At 60.0% G+C, this 18,597-nt stretch overlaps 1 protein-coding gene and 1 long non-coding RNA gene across 42 annotated transcripts in view; one reads left to right on the top strand and one right to left on the bottom strand.

Annotated features, from left to right (window-relative positions):
• Position 1: 1 nt before the first annotated feature.
• The window catches only part of ASPSCR1 (ASPSCR1 tether for SLC2A4, UBX domain containing), a 40,948-nt gene continuing 22,352 nt past the window's right edge, over positions 2-18,597 (bottom strand). For 20 of the 41 annotated variants that reach the window (XM_078374996.1, XM_054256634.2, XM_078374998.1 and 17 more), the window contains 10 exons: positions 8,173-8,312; positions 7,821-7,902; positions 7,057-7,123; positions 6,366-6,428; positions 5,803-5,872; positions 1,292-1,418; positions 902-953; positions 569-638; positions 325-497; positions 2-90 (listed from right to left, as the gene is read on the bottom strand). In XM_078374996.1, coding sequence (XP_078231122.1) covers positions 77-90; positions 325-497; positions 569-638; positions 902-953; positions 1,292-1,418; positions 5,803-5,872; positions 6,366-6,428; positions 7,057-7,123; positions 7,821-7,902; positions 8,173-8,312 — 858 coding nt within the window. In that variant the 3' untranslated portion in view covers positions 2-76. Of the gene's footprint in view, positions 91-324; positions 498-568; positions 639-901; positions 954-1,291; positions 2,530-5,802; positions 5,873-6,365; positions 6,429-7,056; positions 7,124-7,820; positions 7,903-8,172; positions 8,313-18,597 lie in introns of those variants that run through there. The other 21 variants (XM_078375002.1, XM_078375000.1, XM_008997933.5 and 18 more) reach the window with 13 other exon arrangements.
• Positions 16,912-18,357, top strand: LOC144582732 (uncharacterized). Its single transcript, XR_013536097.1, has 2 exons — positions 16,912-17,052; positions 17,106-18,357. It is a non-coding gene; the product is annotated as an uncharacterized LOC144582732 (long non-coding RNA).

Here is an 18,597-nt window from a genome sequence, read left to right as displayed (position 1 = left end):
CTGAAGGACGCACAGTCTTTATTCCTGCTGGCAGGGGAGGTGGTCCTGTGGCTGGTGGGCACCTCAGGCTGGCAGCTCACCTCTTGTTGGCTGTAGTGCAAACACACCAGGGTGACCACAGGCCCTGGGCTCTCGCTGCCCAGCCACCCGCTCACTGGCCTGGCCGAAGCACTAGCTCTCCAACCCCCACTGCAGCACCCAGCCCCCCTGCCCCCCAACCAAATTCAGCATGCGGCCCCCCCATCCCCGCAGACCACAGCACCCTGTGCCCCCACACGTCCTCCACCTGGTCGAAGCCCCCTGCCCTCCACCCGGCCACAGTACCTGGCAGCTTCAGCCACTTGGGCACCTTGCCCAGGCTCCTCTTCACAGGCGGAACCATCTCTGAGATGGGCTCAGTGGGGCCCAGCGCCCCCTCCTCAGCAGGTGGCTCAGACTCAGGTGCAGGGTTAGGGGCTGGCAATGGGGAAGGGGACCTGGTGGCTCTGGACATGTACCTGGGGGGAGGCAAAGACACAGGGTGGTGGGTGTCGCTGAGGGAGGAGCCCCCAAACCCACTGGCACTTACCTGGCCACCAGCACGTCGGCCGCGGATGGGGAGATGGTGCGCTCCAGCAGGCCAGGCTCCAGGTAGACACCTGCAGGGAGGCCCAAGCCCACCCTCAGCCTCGGAGAGGCCCACCCTTATCTGCCCAGCAACCAGCCACCAGCACTCAGCTCTGGGAGCAGGGTGGCCAGCAGGTGGCTGTCCCAGCCCTCCCTCTGAGAGGTGGGTATTGGAAGCCTCAGACCTCCCTCCCAGATCCAAATGAGGCCCCAGACTGAATGCCCTCTGGGGCAGCTAGCTTTGAGGTCCCGGACGGGCTGGCCAGGCTCTGATGCCCCAACCACTGACACTCACCTGCTGGTTCCTTGGCTCCAAAGTGCACCAGAGCAGCCGGGAAGAGGTTCGCCTGCAGGGAGGGCAGGAGACTCAGGAGCCGGGCGGGCACCGTGGGCAGAGCACCCCTTCTGCTGCGGAGGCAGCCACACCTCCAAGCCCAGGCCCTGCTGATGGCCACAGCTCCACCCTCAGGCAGTTTCCACCTGCCCAGTCCCATGAGCCCCTCATTGCCCAGCTTCCTGTCCCGACTCTGGCACCAACCCTACCACTGTAAGCAAGCCCAGGGCATCCTAGGACCACCAGCGCCCTCCATGGGACCACCCCAAGCCCCAAGCCAGCTGCAGGCTAGGGCCCTGAGGGTCCCTGAGTCATGCAGTGTCACAGTCCTCCTTGCTCTGGACTCTGCACCTCAGGAAGGCGGGGTGGGGCAGGGCCTGACGGATGCCTCGGGACCACTGTGGAGTGCTGCAGCTGCCAGGCTGAAGGCATCCCCCTCCCGGCTCCAGGCTGCTCGGGGCCACAGTCTGGGGTGGGGCTGAGGGATGTTAAAAGATTAATAAGAGGAAGCTTCAAAGGCCAGGCCCAGGAACGCTGAAACCTCAGCCTCCAGCCGGGGACACAAACAAGGGCCGTGAATGCTTTGAAAACCCAATTGTGCCGCCTGGGATCAAAGCCTTGTGAGGAGAACAGGGCCTGCGGGGTGGGCAGGGGCTGCCCCAGTGGCCCTGGAAAGGCATCGGAAGCTGGGGAGCCAGGAAGAGGGCACCAGGAGGACAGCGCCAGGAGCCACTGTGGTCTCAGCCTCACAGATAAGAGCGCCATAGGGCCTCTGGGATTCACACCCAGGCTGCAGCCGCCCACAGAAGCCCAGGGACACTGCCTGGAGGCTGCTGTGGGCACCAGAGGCCTAGCCAGCCCCATCTGTGTCCCACCTGCCGCCAGGCAAGAAGAATCCCTCAGAAGCCACTGATACTGAGGCACCTGGTTTTCATCACTGCCCCCACAGGCCATGACCCTCCCAGCACTGCCCCACAGGATGTACAGAAAGGGGCAGCTGGGGCTCAGGATCACGAGGAGGGAAGTAGTCTTGGCAGTCAGTGGCGAGGAGGGTCAGCAGACTGGGTGGCATGGACGCTGCAGTGCTGGGAGAGGCTTGGCCTCTGGATGGACCCCAAAAAAGGAGCCTCCCAAAGTCTCATATCACCTCCATCTTGCACTGTGAGAAACGGTGCTCTCTGCCCTGGTTTCCAGGGGCCACTTCAGCAAGGGACCAGGGTGGATGGAGCTGGGTCTAGACACGAAATGTGAGTCACAATGGACACCCCCGCCCCCCACCCACCACTCAGAGCAGGGCCCAGAAAGGGCCTGAGGGAGGCGCAGGCTGAGGGGCCTGTCCCTACCAGCACTGTCCTGGCTCCCTGGGCTGACAGGGAAAAGAGGAACGCCCACCCTGCCCTGACACAACCTGAGGGCCTGGGACCATGCACTTATCTTTGAAGATATCTCACTTATCTTTGAAAAGATAAGTGATGTGAGATGACATCAAAGGCAGGTCTAGTCCAGTGTGATTCCTCAAGAAATGAGGACACAGACCACACACAGAAGTGACACCGCAAGGACGCCAGTCTGCCAGCCACAACGGAAGCCTGAGAGGAGCCAGCACAGCCACCCTGGAGCCAGCCCCTCCCTAGCTGCTGCCCAGCACACTGGGGCCCCAAATCCTGCCCCCTCTGCTGCCAGCCCCTTGCCACACTCAGTGTTGCCAGGAAGAGCTTCTGAAAGGAGGTCCAGGCCAACCCTCGTGGGCAGCGACTCTGCAGGAGCAGCATGCACGTGGCCCGGTGCCCCGGTCGTCCCCACGGGCAAGAATGGCACCACCCTCCGGGGAAAAGCAGCCAAGAGAAAAGCCTTATGGCCCAAGATACCCAGGCATGGGGTGGCACCACGGTACCCAGGCAGGGAGAGACAGGGCAGCCACCCAGAGTGGATGACATCCAAGGTGGGTCTGTTCCAGTGTGAATTCTCATGAGATGAGGACACAAAATGCTCACAGAGGTGACCATGCGATGACAGAGGTAACTTCTGCCAGCCACAACAGAAGCCTGACAGGGGCCAGCCTAGCCATCCCCTGAGCTTGGACCCCAGGCCTCCGGGATAGTGGGCCTTCGTCACAGCCACCCCAGTGGACTCAGGGTTCCCCAGTACATCCAGTCCCCAGGAGGGTCCCAGTGGGGTGAGGACAGTGGAATGGGGACCACAGATGGGGCGGAGAAGGCAGCGGGAATCACCCGTGAAGGAAGTCTGAGAATCTCCTCTCACACCCACAGGTCCCCTGTGGCTCCCCTCCCCACTCCCACCTCAGAGAGAAAGGTCCAGCCTCTCTATCCCCAGGACCACAAAGAAGGGCTGGCCCCAGGCTTCCTGCAACCCAGAGTTGCTTCCCCTGCTCCAGACACAGGGTGGCCACAGCCAGACCCCCCTCGGGAGGGGGATGGCCAAGTCTGGAAGGAGGTCCTGACCAAGGAACTCACCGCCAGGTCCACTCAGCCCATCATGGCCGGCATTGGCACTGGAGGTGAGTCTCATCTGATCCAGGCCAGGTGGACATGCACAGGAAGGTCTCTGGGCAGGGCTCAGTCCCCAGGGCAAGCTCGTGCCTGTGGGCCCCCACCCCTTGTCTCGTTTTGCTCTGGACAAGGAGACAGGACGTGCCAGGGCCCAGGCTGGAGCTGCCGGGTTGAGGCCTTGGGAAAGGACCCCTGGGGGAGCTCCTCTGGAACCAGGCCTCCCTGCCCCACTGGCTGCCCACCAGAAGTCCCCTGCCTGCTGGCTGTGTCTCTGGGATCCCAGTGGAATGAGGGACAGAGGGACAGACCACCATGGCCACGGGGAAGAAATCTCTACTCTCTGCTCAGTTCTGGCCCAGACTCCAGACCCCAGCCTAGACGAGCACAGCAAAGTGACGGGACGACAACTGGCCAGGTGCTTCTAGATGCCCTGCCCTGGCCTTGGGGACAACTGAGGCCTCAGAAGGGCAGCAGGCAGCAGTGCAGCAACACACAAGACGGGTGGTGCTGACACTCAAATCACACCATGAGTAGAGGGAAGACTTCCCAGGACATCGGGGGTTGGGCGCCCACAGGCCTGCACCCCCTCCCTCCGACCCCTGCTGTGGAAGAAGCAGGCTGTGTGTATGGGGGCTGGAGCCAGGCGCCTTGGCCGTCTGGCCAGGCCTCCAATTCAGTCCCCACAGGGCCAGCAGACAAAGCCTGTGCTGAGGGCATCCCTGGAGCGCACCAGTGTCTTCAGTGCCTGTTAAGGAGCTCCAGGGTGAAGGGCAGAGCATGGACCCCAGGGCTGAGGGAACTCTGACGCTCAGGGCCAGGAAGCAAGTTTCAGGCAGGGGTTGGGGAACTTTGTCCCACAAAGCAGCACCCCACACTGCTCACAACTCCTCGTCCTCACTCCTGGCCGCCTCCTCTCAGCTCTCCTGGGCCAGGGCCACCGAGGGCTGCGGGCTGTCAGCCCCACACCCACGAATGCCATCCCTCTTGGAAGCAGAGGCTGGCTCCTGGATACTCCCCAGGGAACTGGCAGCCGGAGCAGGGCCCTGCCAGAGACATGAAAGCTGGCGCTTCCACACCCGCCGTCTGCTTGCCCGCCAGGGAGGCAGCTTCCTTCCCTCAGCCCTGCCAGCTCTCTGATGGCGGGCAGGCAGGGACGTCACCAGGGACGCCACCCTGAGAGGCCCCGAGGCTGGAGCTAAGCTGACGGATAGCAGGAGGCAGAGGCTGGTGGGGGAGGTCAGGGTGTCTCCAGAAACAGGGCAACAGCACCCCAGGGCCCTTGGGGGCCTCCCAATGGGAGGGTGGGCTGCAGGCCTGGGCACTGGTTCCCCTCCATCCCAAGGAATCGTCTAAATTCAATGTTTATCAACTGGCTGGCCAGCAAGGGAGGGGCAAAGGCAGAGGAAAGAGGCCCAAAGTCCAGCCAGCAGCTCGGGCTGAGAGGGGACTGTCACCCCTCCCTACGCCTGCCTCTGCTGCAGGGAATCCCGTTCAGGCTTGCTTCTGATCACCCCTGGCAGCTGCCAGCCTTCTTGCCCCATCTCAGCCCAGTGGCTGCAACCGCAGGCAGTAAGCAAGCCCTTCACCTCCACCCCAGACCTCTGCTGAGGCCTGCGGCCACTTAAAAAGAACGCTCCTCTGCTGCTAATTAAAATATCTGCAGAGACTTTGAAGAGGAAACCATTATGCCAGAGGGCTCCGGGAGGCCCCAGGCCAAGGACAGGATGTTCATTGCTCCTGGCTCTGGAGGGTGGCCCAGCAGGGCTGGGCACCTGGCCCCTCACCCTGGCCTCACCCTCAGGAGCTCTCAGGGAGGCGGCAGGGACCCACAGAAGCAGCGGAGAGCAATGCGCACCAAGGCATTCCTAGTAGGGGCCAGTGGGGCCAGAGGGAGAGGCCAGGCAGGGGAAGGGGCAGGAAAACAGGCCTGGCCGCTGAAGTCCCAGGCGGCCACCTCCAGCTGAGGGCTGGGTTCCTCTGGGGCTCCCCATCCCTGCTCCCAGGCCTGCTGGGCCCTTTCTCACCCAGATCCCTGGGCAGGAGCTGGGCCTGCCTTGGCCCCAGCATGAGCAGCCCAGGGGGCTGAGACCTCCAAGCAGCCTCAGTTCAGGCAGGCTGGGGCTAGCAGGAAGTAGAGGAGCTGGAAAGCCGGCGAGCACCCCCCTCTGGCTCTCAAAGGCTTATTATCACTGGGCAGCAGCTGCCAGGGCCCTCCTTCCTGACCTCGGGGCCTCATCCTCCTGTCCTGCCCTCCCCAGAGGCCCTGCCCCGCAGCACCCGCAGGCCTCACCCTCCCATCCTTTCCTCCCCGGAGGCCCCACCCCACAGCACCCCAGGAGGGCCTTCAGGTACCTGAAAGAGGGTGCACGAGTAGTTGTCCAGGACTGTTTTTGGAGGGGTGATGACTGAGGACAGAAGGTGCCTATGTATCAGAAAGGATGGAGTCCCGGCCAACAGGCCTGAAGATGGGGTGATGCCTCCCCCTCAGGCTCACGCCCTTTGCCCACACTACTCCTGCTGCAGAAACCCCAGCGGGGGGCTTGGAGGCGCTGGGCAGTGCAGGCCAACCTCCAGGGGACACCACCCACACAGCTCTGCAGCCCAGCTCCCCTCGGGGTGGGCAGCCTAACTCTTTACACCCAGAGGTCCTCCAAAGGAGACCAGCCACTTCCCATCCACCCGTCCTTCCCATAGCTCTCGAGCAGGAGTGGCCTGAGCCCCAGGGGTGCAAGAGGGCTCCAGAGGGCAGCAGGGCACCAGGACAGAACGTGGGAAGCTTGGTTCCCACTGCCCGGCTTGGGAAGAAGGGCCCTGCTGCACCCCTCCCAGGTCCCCACACAGACACCATGGCTGGCAGGAGGCAGCTGGGCGCAAGGCCACAGATGCCAAGAGCGGGCTCAGGAGAAACAACTTACACAGGTAAAATGGCAGCTCAGGGTGCCCCAAGTGGCTCCTCACGAAGTCTCGCAAGTCCCCTACTGCAGAGGAGAAAGAAACACACAGAGCTCTTCCACGATGCCAGCCCCAGGTTGCCCCAGCACCTGGGCCACTGCTCTGACCCTCAGGGCCTTTCCCCTGGGGTGGGAATTCAGCCCTGTTCCTTCCACGGCACCCCAGGTGCTTGGCGGGACACACCTGGGACCCTGCCCTGCTGCAGGAGGGCACTCCCACTGCCAGCCTGTGCTGCCAGCCCCACCCCAGCCACCACCCCAGCTTGAGTGCTTCCCTGGGGGAGTCCCGTGACCCTGGGCTGCTGCCACCCAGCTGTCTGGGGTACAGGTCAGTGAGGAACCTCTGACTGTCACAGCACCTCTGCCCTCCTCCCGGGTTATGGTACCTTCCTCTGGGTGCCCCTCAGCCCCACCCATGTTTAGTAGGTGATGGACGTAAGTACTCAGGACCACAGGCTCCCTGAGCTGGGGCTAGGCACCTGGACCTGCCTGACACTCTGCAGCCCCAAGGGGACCCCAGCAACCCACACCACCCGGTGCCCTGGAGCCTACAGGCCAGGCGGCAGCAATCCTGTGTGTGGCACGGAAGGAAGGAGCCAGGAGGGGCCCCATGGGCCCCCAACCCCATTTCCGGACACCCCGAAGTGCTGCCCACCTGTCTCGCTGGGGCGAAAGAAGCCCTGCAGGATGTAGCGGTCAGGGAACAGGACCCTCAGAGCCACCTAGGCCAGACAAGTGGAGGGGTTAGAAGAACAGCCGAAGCCAACCCAGGGACCAGGGCATGGCTTCCCCACTTGGCCCACGGATACCAGGGCTGGGGGAGGCAGAAGCAGCGGCAGTCCCCCCAAATCAGGGCCCGAGCCTCGACTCCCCCTCGGCAGGCTGGGCACAGAGACAGCGGAATGCCACGTGTGCGTACATCGGCCCAAATCCTAAAACCACATTGACCTGTGTTCAGATTTGCTGTTTAAAGTTTCATCTGGCCGGGCACAGTGGCTCATGCCTATAATCCCAGCACTTTGGGAGTCCAAGATGGGGAGATCACCTGAGATCAGGAGTTCAAGACCAGCCTGATCAACACAGTGAAATCCCAGCTCTACTAAAAATACAAAAATTAGCCAGGTGTGGGCACCTGTAGTCCCAGCTACTTGAGAGGCTGAGACAGCAGAATCACTTAAACCTGGGAGGCAGAGGTTGCAGGAGCCAAGATCTCGCCACTGCGCTCCAGCCTGGGTGACAGTGAGACTCCATCTCAAAATAAACAAATAAAAAAGTTTTATTCTAAATCGTAAGCAGGGGAAGATCAACTGGCTACCACGGGCACTCGTGCCATCACTGAGGGCCCTGGTCCCATGTGGGAGCCACAGGAGCCCCCTCAGAACTGTGCCTCAGTTGTACCCCAAAGCCCTGTCTGCAGACCTTTGGGTAGCGCTCCAGCTTCTCCTTCATCTGCGCCTCCCTGAAGGCCTTAGTCATCAAGGGTGCTTCTTCCAGGCGCTTCCTGTGGGAAGAGCGGGGAAGGAACAGGGCTCCTGGTCAGCATGGGGCACCGGCAACAGGCCTGGGCTTGTCACCTGCACCTGCCAGGGCAGGAGTAGGCTGCTCTCCCCACGAGACACCAAGAGCGGACACCCCCTTTGCCCCCCAACCCTCTGAGGTGCTGTTAAGGGCAGCCTGTCAGGGACCTGGTGCCCGAGGACAGTGGAGGCATGGACCCCCGACAGGGCAAACCCTGGGGCAAAGAAGCTGGGAAGTGCCGAGGGGGACCCACCGCTCACTCTTGAGCTGGGCCAAGCGTCTTCTCAGATCGTCCACCGTCAGCTCGAAGAACTCGTCAGGCAGCTCTGCCGACCAGGCCTGCAGCCGCTCCTCCAGGTCGGGGTGGCACACCACTGGCTCCCGGTCCACAGGCTGCAGGCAGAGGGAGGCTGACGGCAGGTATAACGGGCAGGGCCTCCATGCCCTGGGCTGTTGGTGTCCCCGGCTGAGGCAGTCGCACAGATGTGGGAGCTGGGCCCACTCCCTCCCTGGGCCTGACCAGCACAGGGCCAGGGCTAGGCACAGCAGCTAGGGGCCCCCAACCCACTCAGGGCCTGTTCAGGGCTGAAGGCCCTCCCCCTCAAGCCAGTGCAGCAGCCCTGACGCTGAGACCTAATCCCTGAGGACGCATGGCCCCTGGAGTCTGGCTCAGGCCAAGTCAGGGTCTCCATGGCGGGGGGGAGGGGGGGGTGGCCACAGCCACCTAATTAGAGCATCGGCAAAAACCCCAGGCCAGCTGCCCCCGCTGCCCCCACTGCCCTCCTGGCCACAGCTCCATGGCCAGGCTGACTCCATCCACGCCTGCCCTCAGAGAACAAGCTGGGCCCTCCCTCTGCCCACCCTGGGATGTGGAAGGGACAGCGTCACCCCAATCAACAGCCATGAAATGGACAAAGCCGGGCCACGCAGCTAGAGGCCTGGACAGTGATTTCAGCCCATTCAGTCCAGTGGTGGTGCAGGTGGGACATCTCCGCACTGGGCCTGTCCTCCCTCACAAAACAGTGAGAGTCGCCCACACTCACCCCGTCCTCCCTCACAGAACAGCGAGAGTTGTCCACCCTTGCCCCATCCTCCTTCACAGAACAGCCGAGAGCCGTCTCTAGTGGGTGTGGCCTGGGGAGGGCTCTGGGTTCCCACCTGACTTGGAAGGGGAACCTACCTCCTCGAGCTCTGGACACCTGGGGATGGCATCACAGCCCTGGGAACACCCTCCCGGTCCTGTCCAGCCCTCCTGCAGTCTCCCACGTGGCCACAGGCCACTGCCTCCTACCCTGCAAGGCATTCTGGTGCCCTCAACATGCCCACACTGGGAGACTGCCAGGGTGTGACTGCCAGAGGGACACCTGTCCCCAGTGTCTCCAGGACTGCCCCTGGACACACCTAAGGCCTTGTGTGCCCATGGCGACAGCCCTGCAGCCACCCAGCACGGGGCTCTGTCATGACATGTCATGGGGTCTGGCAGGAGCCCCACTGGCCTCGGCAGCATCATGGCAGGGCAGCCAGCGCAGGCTGACCACAGCCTGGCAGTGGGGCCCACAGGTGGCTGACCAAGGCCCCTGGAGGCTGCCCTTCCAAAGCCACAACCATCCTGCAGCCGCTGAGAGCAGCCTGCGCCAGAGCTTTTTATAACAAGATGCCAGGCGCCAGGCTGCCCCCCACAGCCCCAGTGCCTGCATTCCAGAGGCCGGGAGCATGCCGGGCTCCCAGGGGAGAGGAGGGTGGGACATGGTGCACCCTGGGCCAGGAGCCGCCATGTTCATGAGTGGCCAGGCCAGCCTGTGGCAGGTTAGCACCCTCTGCGGCCTGGTCCAGAGCCTCCCTGGAGGAGCCCCCCTCCCGGAATCCACACTGCATCTCCCCGAGCGGGCAGAGCACCCTTGATGGCATCACACTGCGCCTGAGCCTGACCAGAAGGGGCCCCTGCCTCCAGGACACGACATGCTCAGACAGCCATGTCCTAGGCACAGCCTGGGGGTACACGTCTGCACGCTGTACAGTGCTAAGGATCCCCCGGCCCACAGCCCACACTGGTGCCTCCCGGATGTGGGCCAGAGAGGACAGGGCCATCAGCTTCATGCCGCCATCGGGACTATAGAATTTCATCTGGAAAACAAAACTGACAAAATCTCTAATTCCTTTGGATCCACCCTAGATTCCTACCCATCATGCCAAGGGCCTGGCCCTGCCCAGGAAGCCTCCATCAGAGCCCAGGGTCCCACACAGGACCAGGGTGGCAGAAAAAGCAGCCTCTGCAGAAACCTTGCACGCCCACTCTTCACTCGGGCATAGAAGCCCTGATCCAGGGCCACCTTGCTGGAGCCAGGGGTCAGGCAGGATAAGGGGCTGCCAGAGAGGCCAGGCCACCTGCGTCTCCCCTGAAAAGAGATGGCGTCTGTAGCAAAGCTGCTGGGAAATGTCACTAGGCAGCCAAATGGCAGAGGGAGATGCCAGGAGGTCCACACTTGCCCCGTCCTCCCTCACAGAATAGCCAAGAGCCGTCTCGAGTGGTGGGCAGCCTGGGGCAGGCTCTGGGCTCCCACCTGACTTGGAAGGGGAACGTACCCCGCACTCTGGACACCTGGGGATGGCATGACAGCCCTGGGAACACCCTCCCTATCCCGTCCCGTCCAGCCCTCCTGCAGTCTCTTCAAACATCCATCAGCTCAGCTGCAAGCCTTCCCCAAGAGTCCTTCCATCCCACAAAGAGGGGCCGGGAAGGGGGAACCTGGTTTCTGCCTCACCATCTGGGCCCAGCTGCTGAAGTCCCCACAACACCGTCTTCCTGACCCTGACCCTCTTGCTAGGCAGAGCCAGAGTTGCCAGAGGACAAGGATTGGCGTGGGGGGCAGTGCCAGTGCAGGGGCTCTCATAGGGCTGTGTGTGCTGAGCTCCCCGGAGGCTCAAAATATGCCACAGGGTGGTAGCGACTATGGCTGCTAAGGAAACTGAGGCATGGAGCATTGAGGGTCCAGCCGGCACGGCGAGGGGAAGGGGTGCTGGCATTTCAGGCTCTGAGGGTGGCCAGGCAGCTGCAAAAGACCCGTTTCCTGCAGGTGAAGTCTCTTCTCGTCATCTCCTGCAAACCCAGGCCCCAGCAGACCCCCAGGTCATGGCCTCCAGGAGGACCGCATGGATGTAAGGATGTGGACCATTTGTCCAGAGGCCCCGACCCAGAGAAAGCCCACAGCAGGACCGAGGACAGGGCTGCTGTTGGGAGGCCAGGGAGCTCTGTAGGCACACAGCCAAAGGGAGGGGAAAGGGGCTGGGGGCTGGGGCCTGGGGGGTGCGGGCGCCCGGGGCATTCCGGCCAGAACACTGCCCAGAGGGCTCCTTTTCTTGACAGTAATTTTCCAGGATGTGATGACACACAGAGGGAAAATGTGAGCCCATTTGGAGGTGGCCCCGACCTCAGAGTTTCCAGCGTCTCTAAGGGTTTGTGTTTTTCCCTCCTGGCCTGCCTCCCTCCCTCCTGTCTCGGCCTGGCCTGCCCCGCCAGGGCTCCAGTGAGAGGGAGTGTGGAGCATTTCCCTGGAGGCTCTGAGCTTCAATGAATTACTGCGCCAGCCAGACACGGCCAAGCTTCCCAAGTTACTCAGCGCCTTGGCCACCCTCAGAGGCAGGCAGCAGAACACGTGGACACGTGGATGCCATCAAAGGCCCAGGTCCCACACGGCAGGAGACGCTGTGCCAGGGCGAGAGCTGGGCCAGGACTCGGGCGCGGGCTTGGGCTCTGTGGGGATACCCCTGCGACTGGCGTGGACAGCTGCTCATGCTGGATGCAGGTGTGACAGCCCTGGACATGCCAAACTCCATGCCCAAATCTCACATCGAAGCACGGGGCGCAGCCTCAGCAAACACACCCCCGCACCTAGCAGAGGCCCCAGTCCTCAGATCCCACCCAGAAGAGACAGCGCCTTACCCAGGCCATGTACAACATCCGCAGCCATGCCCACAGCTGGGGCCTGCACACCAGCAAGCTGCCATGTGGCTGGGGAGAGGCGACTGAGGAAGGCCCAAAGCAGGGATGTTTCTGTTTGGACAGGGTCTCACTCTGTTGCCCAGGCTGCAATACAGCGGTGCAGCCTCAGCTCACTGCAGCCTTGATCTCTTAGGCTCCTCCCAAGTAGCTGGGGCTACAGGCACACACCACCACACCCTGCTAATTTTAAATTTTCTTTGTAGAGATGGGGTCTCCTCATGTTGCCCAGGCTGGTCTCCAACCCCTAGGCTCAAGTGATCCTCCTGGCTTGGCCTCCAAAGTGCTGGGATTACAGGTGTGAGCCACTGTACCCAGCTGGTAATTTTAGGCTGGGTACGGCGGCTCACACCTGTAATCCCAGCACTTTGGGTAGCCAAGGTGGGTGGATCGCATAAGACCAGGAGTTCGACACCAGCCTGGCCAACATGGCGAAACCCCATCTTTATTAAAAATACAAAAACTAGCTGGGCGTGGTGGCAGGCACTTGTAATCCCAGCTATTTGGAAGGCTGAGACACGAGAATCACTTGAACCCAGAAGGAAGAGGTTGCAGTAAGCAGACATCACACCACCACACTCCAGCCTAGGCAACATAGAGAGACCCTGTCTCAAAAAAAAAAAAAAAGGTATTTAAAAAAAATGAAAACAGGCTGGGTGCAGTGGCTCATGCCTATAATCCCAGCACTTTGGGAAGCCAAGCCAGGAGGATCACTTGAGGTCAGGAGTTTGAGATCAGCCTGACAAACATGGTAAAACCCCATCTCTACTAAAAATACAAAAATTGGACGGGCGTGGTAGTGGACACCTGTAACCTCAGCTATTCAGGAAGCGGAGGCAGGAGAATCGCTTGAACCCAGGAGGTGGAGATGGCAGTGAGCCGAGATCATGTCACTGTACTTCAGCCTGGGCGACAGAGTGACACTCCATCTCAAAAAAATGAAAACAGGCTGAGTACAGTGGCTCAGACCTGGAATCCCAGCACTTTGGGAGGCCGATGCAGGCGCATCACTGGAGGTAAGGAGTAAGCCCAGCCTGGCTAGCACGCCAAAACCCCGTCTCCACAAAAACTACAAAAATTAGCCAGGCATGGTCTCGGGCACCTGTAATCAATACCAGCTACTTAGGGGATTGAGCAAGACTCCATCTCTAAATAAATAAAAATAATAAAAATGAAAAGATGAAAATATAAACCATGAGGTACTCATGAGAAAAAAAAAACATAAAAAAAAATTTTTTTTGAAATGGAGTCTTGCTCTGTCACCCATACTGAAATACAGTGTCAAGATCTTGGCTCACTGCAACCTCTGCCTCCTGGGTTCAAGCAATCCTTTTGCCTGAGCCTCCCAAGCAGCTGGGACTACACCACCACACCCAGCTAATTTTTTGTATTTTTAGTAGAAACAGGTTTCACCATATTAGCCAAGATGGTCTCAAACTCCTGACCTCATGATCCACCCTCCTCTGCCTCCCAAAGTACTGGGATTATAGGCATGAGCCACCACACCTGGCCCGTTTTTTAATTTTAAAATGAAAAATATTTTAGGCCGGGTGCAGTGGCTCAAGCCTGTAATCCCAGCACTTTGGGAGGCCAAGGCGGGTGGATCACGAGGTCAAGAGATCGAGACCATCCTTGTCAACATGGTGAAACCCTTTCTCTACTCAAAATATAAAAATAAGCCGGGCATGGTGGTGCGTACCTGTAATCCCAGCTACTCAGGAGGCTGAGGCAGGAGAATTGCCTGAACCCAGGAGGCGGAGGTTGTGGTGAGACGAGATTGTGCCATTGCACTCCAGCCTGGGTAACAAGAGCAAAACTCTGTCTCAAAAAAAAAAAAAATATATATATATATATATATATTTTAAAGGATGAAAACAGAGGCCAGGTGTGGTGGCTCATGCCTGCAGTCCCAGCTACTCAGGAGGTGGAGATGGGAGGTCAAGGCTGCTGTGAGCCGTAATAGCGCCCCTGGACTGCAGCCTGGGCAACAGAGCGAGACCCTGTCTAAAAAAGCAAAAAGAAAGAAAGAAAAATAAGAAGAGGGTTGCTGGAGCCTGGGCTGACAACATGAGCCCATCTGGAGCTGGGTGCATTCCGGTGTGCCAGGCATGTGTCACCCTGGATAAGCACACCAACACCCCTGGAGAAGCAGGAGAAGCAGTTTGATGAGGGGGCTCATCCACGGGGTGGCTTCTGGAGGCTTCTCCTCAGGGACCCTAGGAAGGGGTGACAGGGCCCCTGACCCGAGTTCCTGGAGCAACCAGGGGATCTTGGGCCCAACAGGGAGGGGAGTCCAGGTCAGGCAGGGACAGTGTGGTCGTGCCCTGCAGGAGCCGCCTCACCCAGCCTGAAGGCCCACACCCCACTGATGCCCCAGCAGTGAACCTCCTCCCCAGGTTCCTCACTGAGACATGCGCTTGTCAGTCACCAGGCTTCTAAACAGCTGGAATTCAGTCCGCCGCCTGCAAAGTCACTCACCCATCTGCCAGCCACGTTTGGTGGCCATTCCAATCCAGGCCATGGGCTGTGCCTCTAGGGACAGCCTGGACCCTGCTCAGAGCAGAGTTATCCACAGACACCATGAGGCATAGCAGAGACCCAGGCCACCCTGGCCACTGGGCCAGCCTCAGAGACGGCACAGGCAGGAGCCCCGGCCCCTCCGAGGATGCCTGCTGCCCAGAAACAGCAGCCCCTGCCCTGCCAGGCGCTCAGGGGTCCCAGGCAGGGTGTTCTCAATATGGCCAGTGCATGGCCCGCTCCAAGCCCAGCCTCCTCTACCGGCTTGCCCCCAGCACCCTGGGACAGGCTCCTCCCCACTCCACAAGCCCCACACTGGCCGTCTGCCACAGAGGGCAGGGGGTGGGCAGGGGGTGAGCAGGCGTGCTGAGGAAACCCTGGCCCCGGCTCCAGAAGCAGGGTTCATCCCCGAGGCGGGAGGGGCGGGCGGGGCGGCAGTTGCCAGCCCTCGTGGGCAGACCCAGTCTTTGATCGGGGCGGCCCTCGTGCCAGCTGCCAGGAGGCCGGGTTGTCGGGGGGGGGGGGTGTCTGCTGAGACTGGCGTCCCAGCGCTGCACAGGGCTGCAGGGCGGCCTCCCGGCCAGCGGAGTAACTTCAAAGACACAGCCAGGGGGCGCCGGGCAGCCCCAGCCTCTCCCAGAGCCCGGTTCTGATCGCCAGTAAAACTACCTTCTAATAATTAATGCCTGACATCAAAGGCAGGAACCGCCCGGGTCTGTGAACCACCCCGGGCCTCGGCCGAGGACCTGCCTGTATTTTATCCTGTCTCTTTCTTCTGACTCTTTATTTAAATCCAAAAACCACACACAGGCAAAACATTAATGGGAAACTTGGAAACTTTCTTTGCTTACTAAAGTGTACCTTTGAAGTTCCCCCAAAAGGTTCTGTTTTGTTCCCTCCTCCCCTCCCCCAGCACTGAGAGACCCAGCAGCAAGCGGCATGTGGCCTCCCGCCCTCTGCATGTGCGGCTGGCAGCGATGGGAGGCGCTGGGCGGGCAGGACGCCCTCCATCCATCAGCAGCCCGAGCCCCAGGTCAAAGGCCCTGAGGACACCCTGCAGGTGAGGCACAGTGCCCTCCCCGGATCCCTCCTGCCCACCAGCACCTTCCCAGGGGCGGGAACAGGTGGGCGCTGCTCTGAGCCCCACGTTCCGCAAACAGGCTCTGCCCTGGGCACAGAGGGAAGACGGGGCTGAAGCCCATGCCTCTAGAATGGAGGAATGTGACCACCACTGTTTCCCTCACACCCAGGGGTCCCCACAAGGGTAGGCCCAGGGGGCGTCACCCCTGCTCACCCAGAGCACATGGACCTGTCTCCAGCCTCCGACTCCGCGCTGAGGGGCCAGAGTGCTTCGTGGGGGCTCAGATGTCACAGTGCAGAGTTCCCAGAGGGAGGATGGGGTGCCACCACCATCACAGTGCCAGAATGGACCCAATGCCCTCACTCCCCACTCCTTTGTCCACTCAAAAGGGAGGACAGTCCCAGGATGGCCCGGGGTACAAAAAGCAGAGGGGCTGGACCCTGATGCCAGGCTGGATGGGAGCCCTCCCGCCCCACACAGTGCAGACGGCTGGCCTCTGCCCTCCCAGGTGTGGCTGGAGGCAAGAGGGAGGGGTGAGGGTGTTTCACTCAGAGGAGGACAAAGCGAACTCCCGACCTCACCTGAGGTCAGGGACACGGAGCATGAATGCCCAGGGCACAGCCAAGGCTGGGGCTGTGTACACAGAGCACTCCTGGCCACATCTAGTTATGTTTTTTTTTTTTTTTGAGATGGAGTTTTACTCTGTCGCCCGGCTGGAGTGCATTGGTGCAATCTTGGCTCACTGCAATCTCTGCCTCCTGGGTTCAACTGATTCTCCTGCCTCAGCCTCCCAAGTAGCTGGGACTACAGGTGCCCACCATCATGCCCAGCTAACTTTTGTATTTTTAGTGGAGACAGGATTTTACCATGCTGATCTCAAACTCCTGACCTCAGGTGATCTGCCCACCTCGGCCTCCCAAAGTGCTGGGATTGCAGGTGTGAGCCACCACATCTGGCCCAGACACAAACATTCTAAATGTCCGCAGGAGATGGGGGCATGGGGGCCTTTCAGGCTGACTACGTCAGCAGGAGCTCAGGCGGCTCTGGTCCAGCCCTAAAAAAATACAAAAATTAGCCAGGCATGGTGGTGGATACCTGTAATCCCAGCTACTTGGGAGGCTGAGGCAGAAGAATCGCTTGAACCTGGGAGGTGGAGATGGCAATGAGCCAAGATCATGTCACTGTTCTCCAGCCTGGGCGACAGAGTGAGACTTCATCTCAAAAAACAAAAACGGGCCAAGTACAGTGGCTCACACCTGTAATCCCAGCACTTTGGGAGGCTGATGCCAGCTGGCAGCCGGCAGTCTGGCCCTCGGGGGACATAGGGGCTGGGAAACAGGTGAGGAAGCTAAGGAAGTCGGGCTCAAGCAGCCCAGGTGCAGGGGTCCCATGCGGGGCCAGGATGGGGATGGAGGGAAAGTCATTCCAGGCGCAGGAGGGTCCCATGCGGGACCAGGACGGGAATGGGGAGGGAAAGTCATTCCAGGCGCAGGGCTCCAATGCTGGTCCGGACGAGGATGGAGGGAAAGTCAGCCCAGGTGAAGAGGTCCCCATGCCGGTCAGTGTGGGGATGGAGGGAAAGTCAGCCCAGGCGCAGGGCTCTGATGAGGGTCAGAATGGGAATGGAGGGAAAGTCTGCCCAGGTGCAGGGCTCTGATATGGGGCCAGGATGGAGACAGAGGGAAAGTCAGTCCAGGTACAAGGCTCCCATGCGGGCCAGGACGGGGGTGGAGAGAAAGTCAGCCCAGGCGCAGGGCTCTGATACAGGGTCAGGACGGGGACAGAGGGAAAGTCAGCCCAAGTGCAGGACCCCCACGCAGGTCAGGGCTGGGACAGAGGGAAAGTCAGTCATAGGGCCAGGAAGCCCACAGACCTGTGGTCACCCCGAGGCATGAGGCACAGGGTCAAGCCACAACCCCACACAGCCATGCTAACAGGTCAGCACCTCATCTCCTGCTCACACTCGCTCCCCGCCAAGGGCCCAGCGCCCCAGTGGTGGGTGGAGTCTGCAGGGAGCAGTGGCCATACCTTCGGAGAACTTCCAGAACCCAAAAAAGAGCAGCCACTGCCTAGCTCCCTTGTGAGCAAGGTGAAATCTGATTCCCAAGCGGGATGAAGACAGAGCAGGGAAAGAAGTCAGCCTCACTTATGAACACAGACACACAAGCCAATAAATAAAGCATATGAGCATCTCCATTGATGCCAGAAACATGGAAATAGTTCAACATCTGCTCAGATTATTTTAAATGTCAGAAAATTAGGAACAGTAACTTTCTCAGCTTGATAAAGGCTTTTATCACACATCATCCTTCGCAGAGAAACAATTAGTAATCCATCTTAAGATCAAGAAAATAAAGGATGCCTGGTACTCTGGCTCTTGCCAATAATCCCAGCACTTTGGGAGGCTCAGGCAAAAGATCATGATGTCAGGAGATCGAGACCATCCTGGCCAACATGGTGAAACCCCGTCTCTACTAAAGATACAAAAAATTAGCTGGGCATGGTGGCTCGTGCCTATAATCGCAGCTACTCAGGAGGCTGAGGCAGGAGAATTGTCTGAACCCAGGAGGCGGAGGTTGCAGTGAGCCGAGATGGTGCCATTGCACTCCAGCCTGGGTAACAAGAGGAAAACTCCTTCTCAAAAAACAAAAACAAACAAACAAAAAATACAAAAAGTAGCGGGTCGTGGTGTGGGTGCCTGTAATCCCAGCTACTCAGGAGGCTGAGGCAGGAGAATCACTTGAACCTGGGAGGCAGAGGTCACAGTGAGCTGAGATCTTGCCCCTGCTCTCCAGCCTGGGCGACAGTACAAGACTCTATCTCAAAAAAAAAAAAAAAAGAAAGACACACGAGAAAGGATGCCCACTAAACTGCCAATATCCAGCAAGCACCAGGGGCCCGGTCACTGCAACACAGGGAGAAAAACACTGGGAGGAGAAAGGAAAAGGGATTTGCAGAGACCCTGACAGAAACCCAGACACCGCTATAACTAACAAGGAGCCAGCCAGTCAAAAATGTAACAGGCAGCATGATACTATCCACAGTATCACAAAAGGTAACTTTCAGGCCCGGTGCAGTGGCTC

The sequence above is a fragment of the Callithrix jacchus genome, chromosome 5 (assembly GCF_049354715.1).
Source record: "Callithrix jacchus isolate 240 chromosome 5, calJac240_pri, whole genome shotgun sequence".
Classification (NCBI taxonomy): Eukaryota; Metazoa; Chordata; class Mammalia; order Primates; family Cebidae; genus Callithrix; species Callithrix jacchus.
The sequence above is the reverse complement of the archived record's forward strand: the minus strand, read 5'-3'. Positions and strand labels throughout refer to the sequence as shown.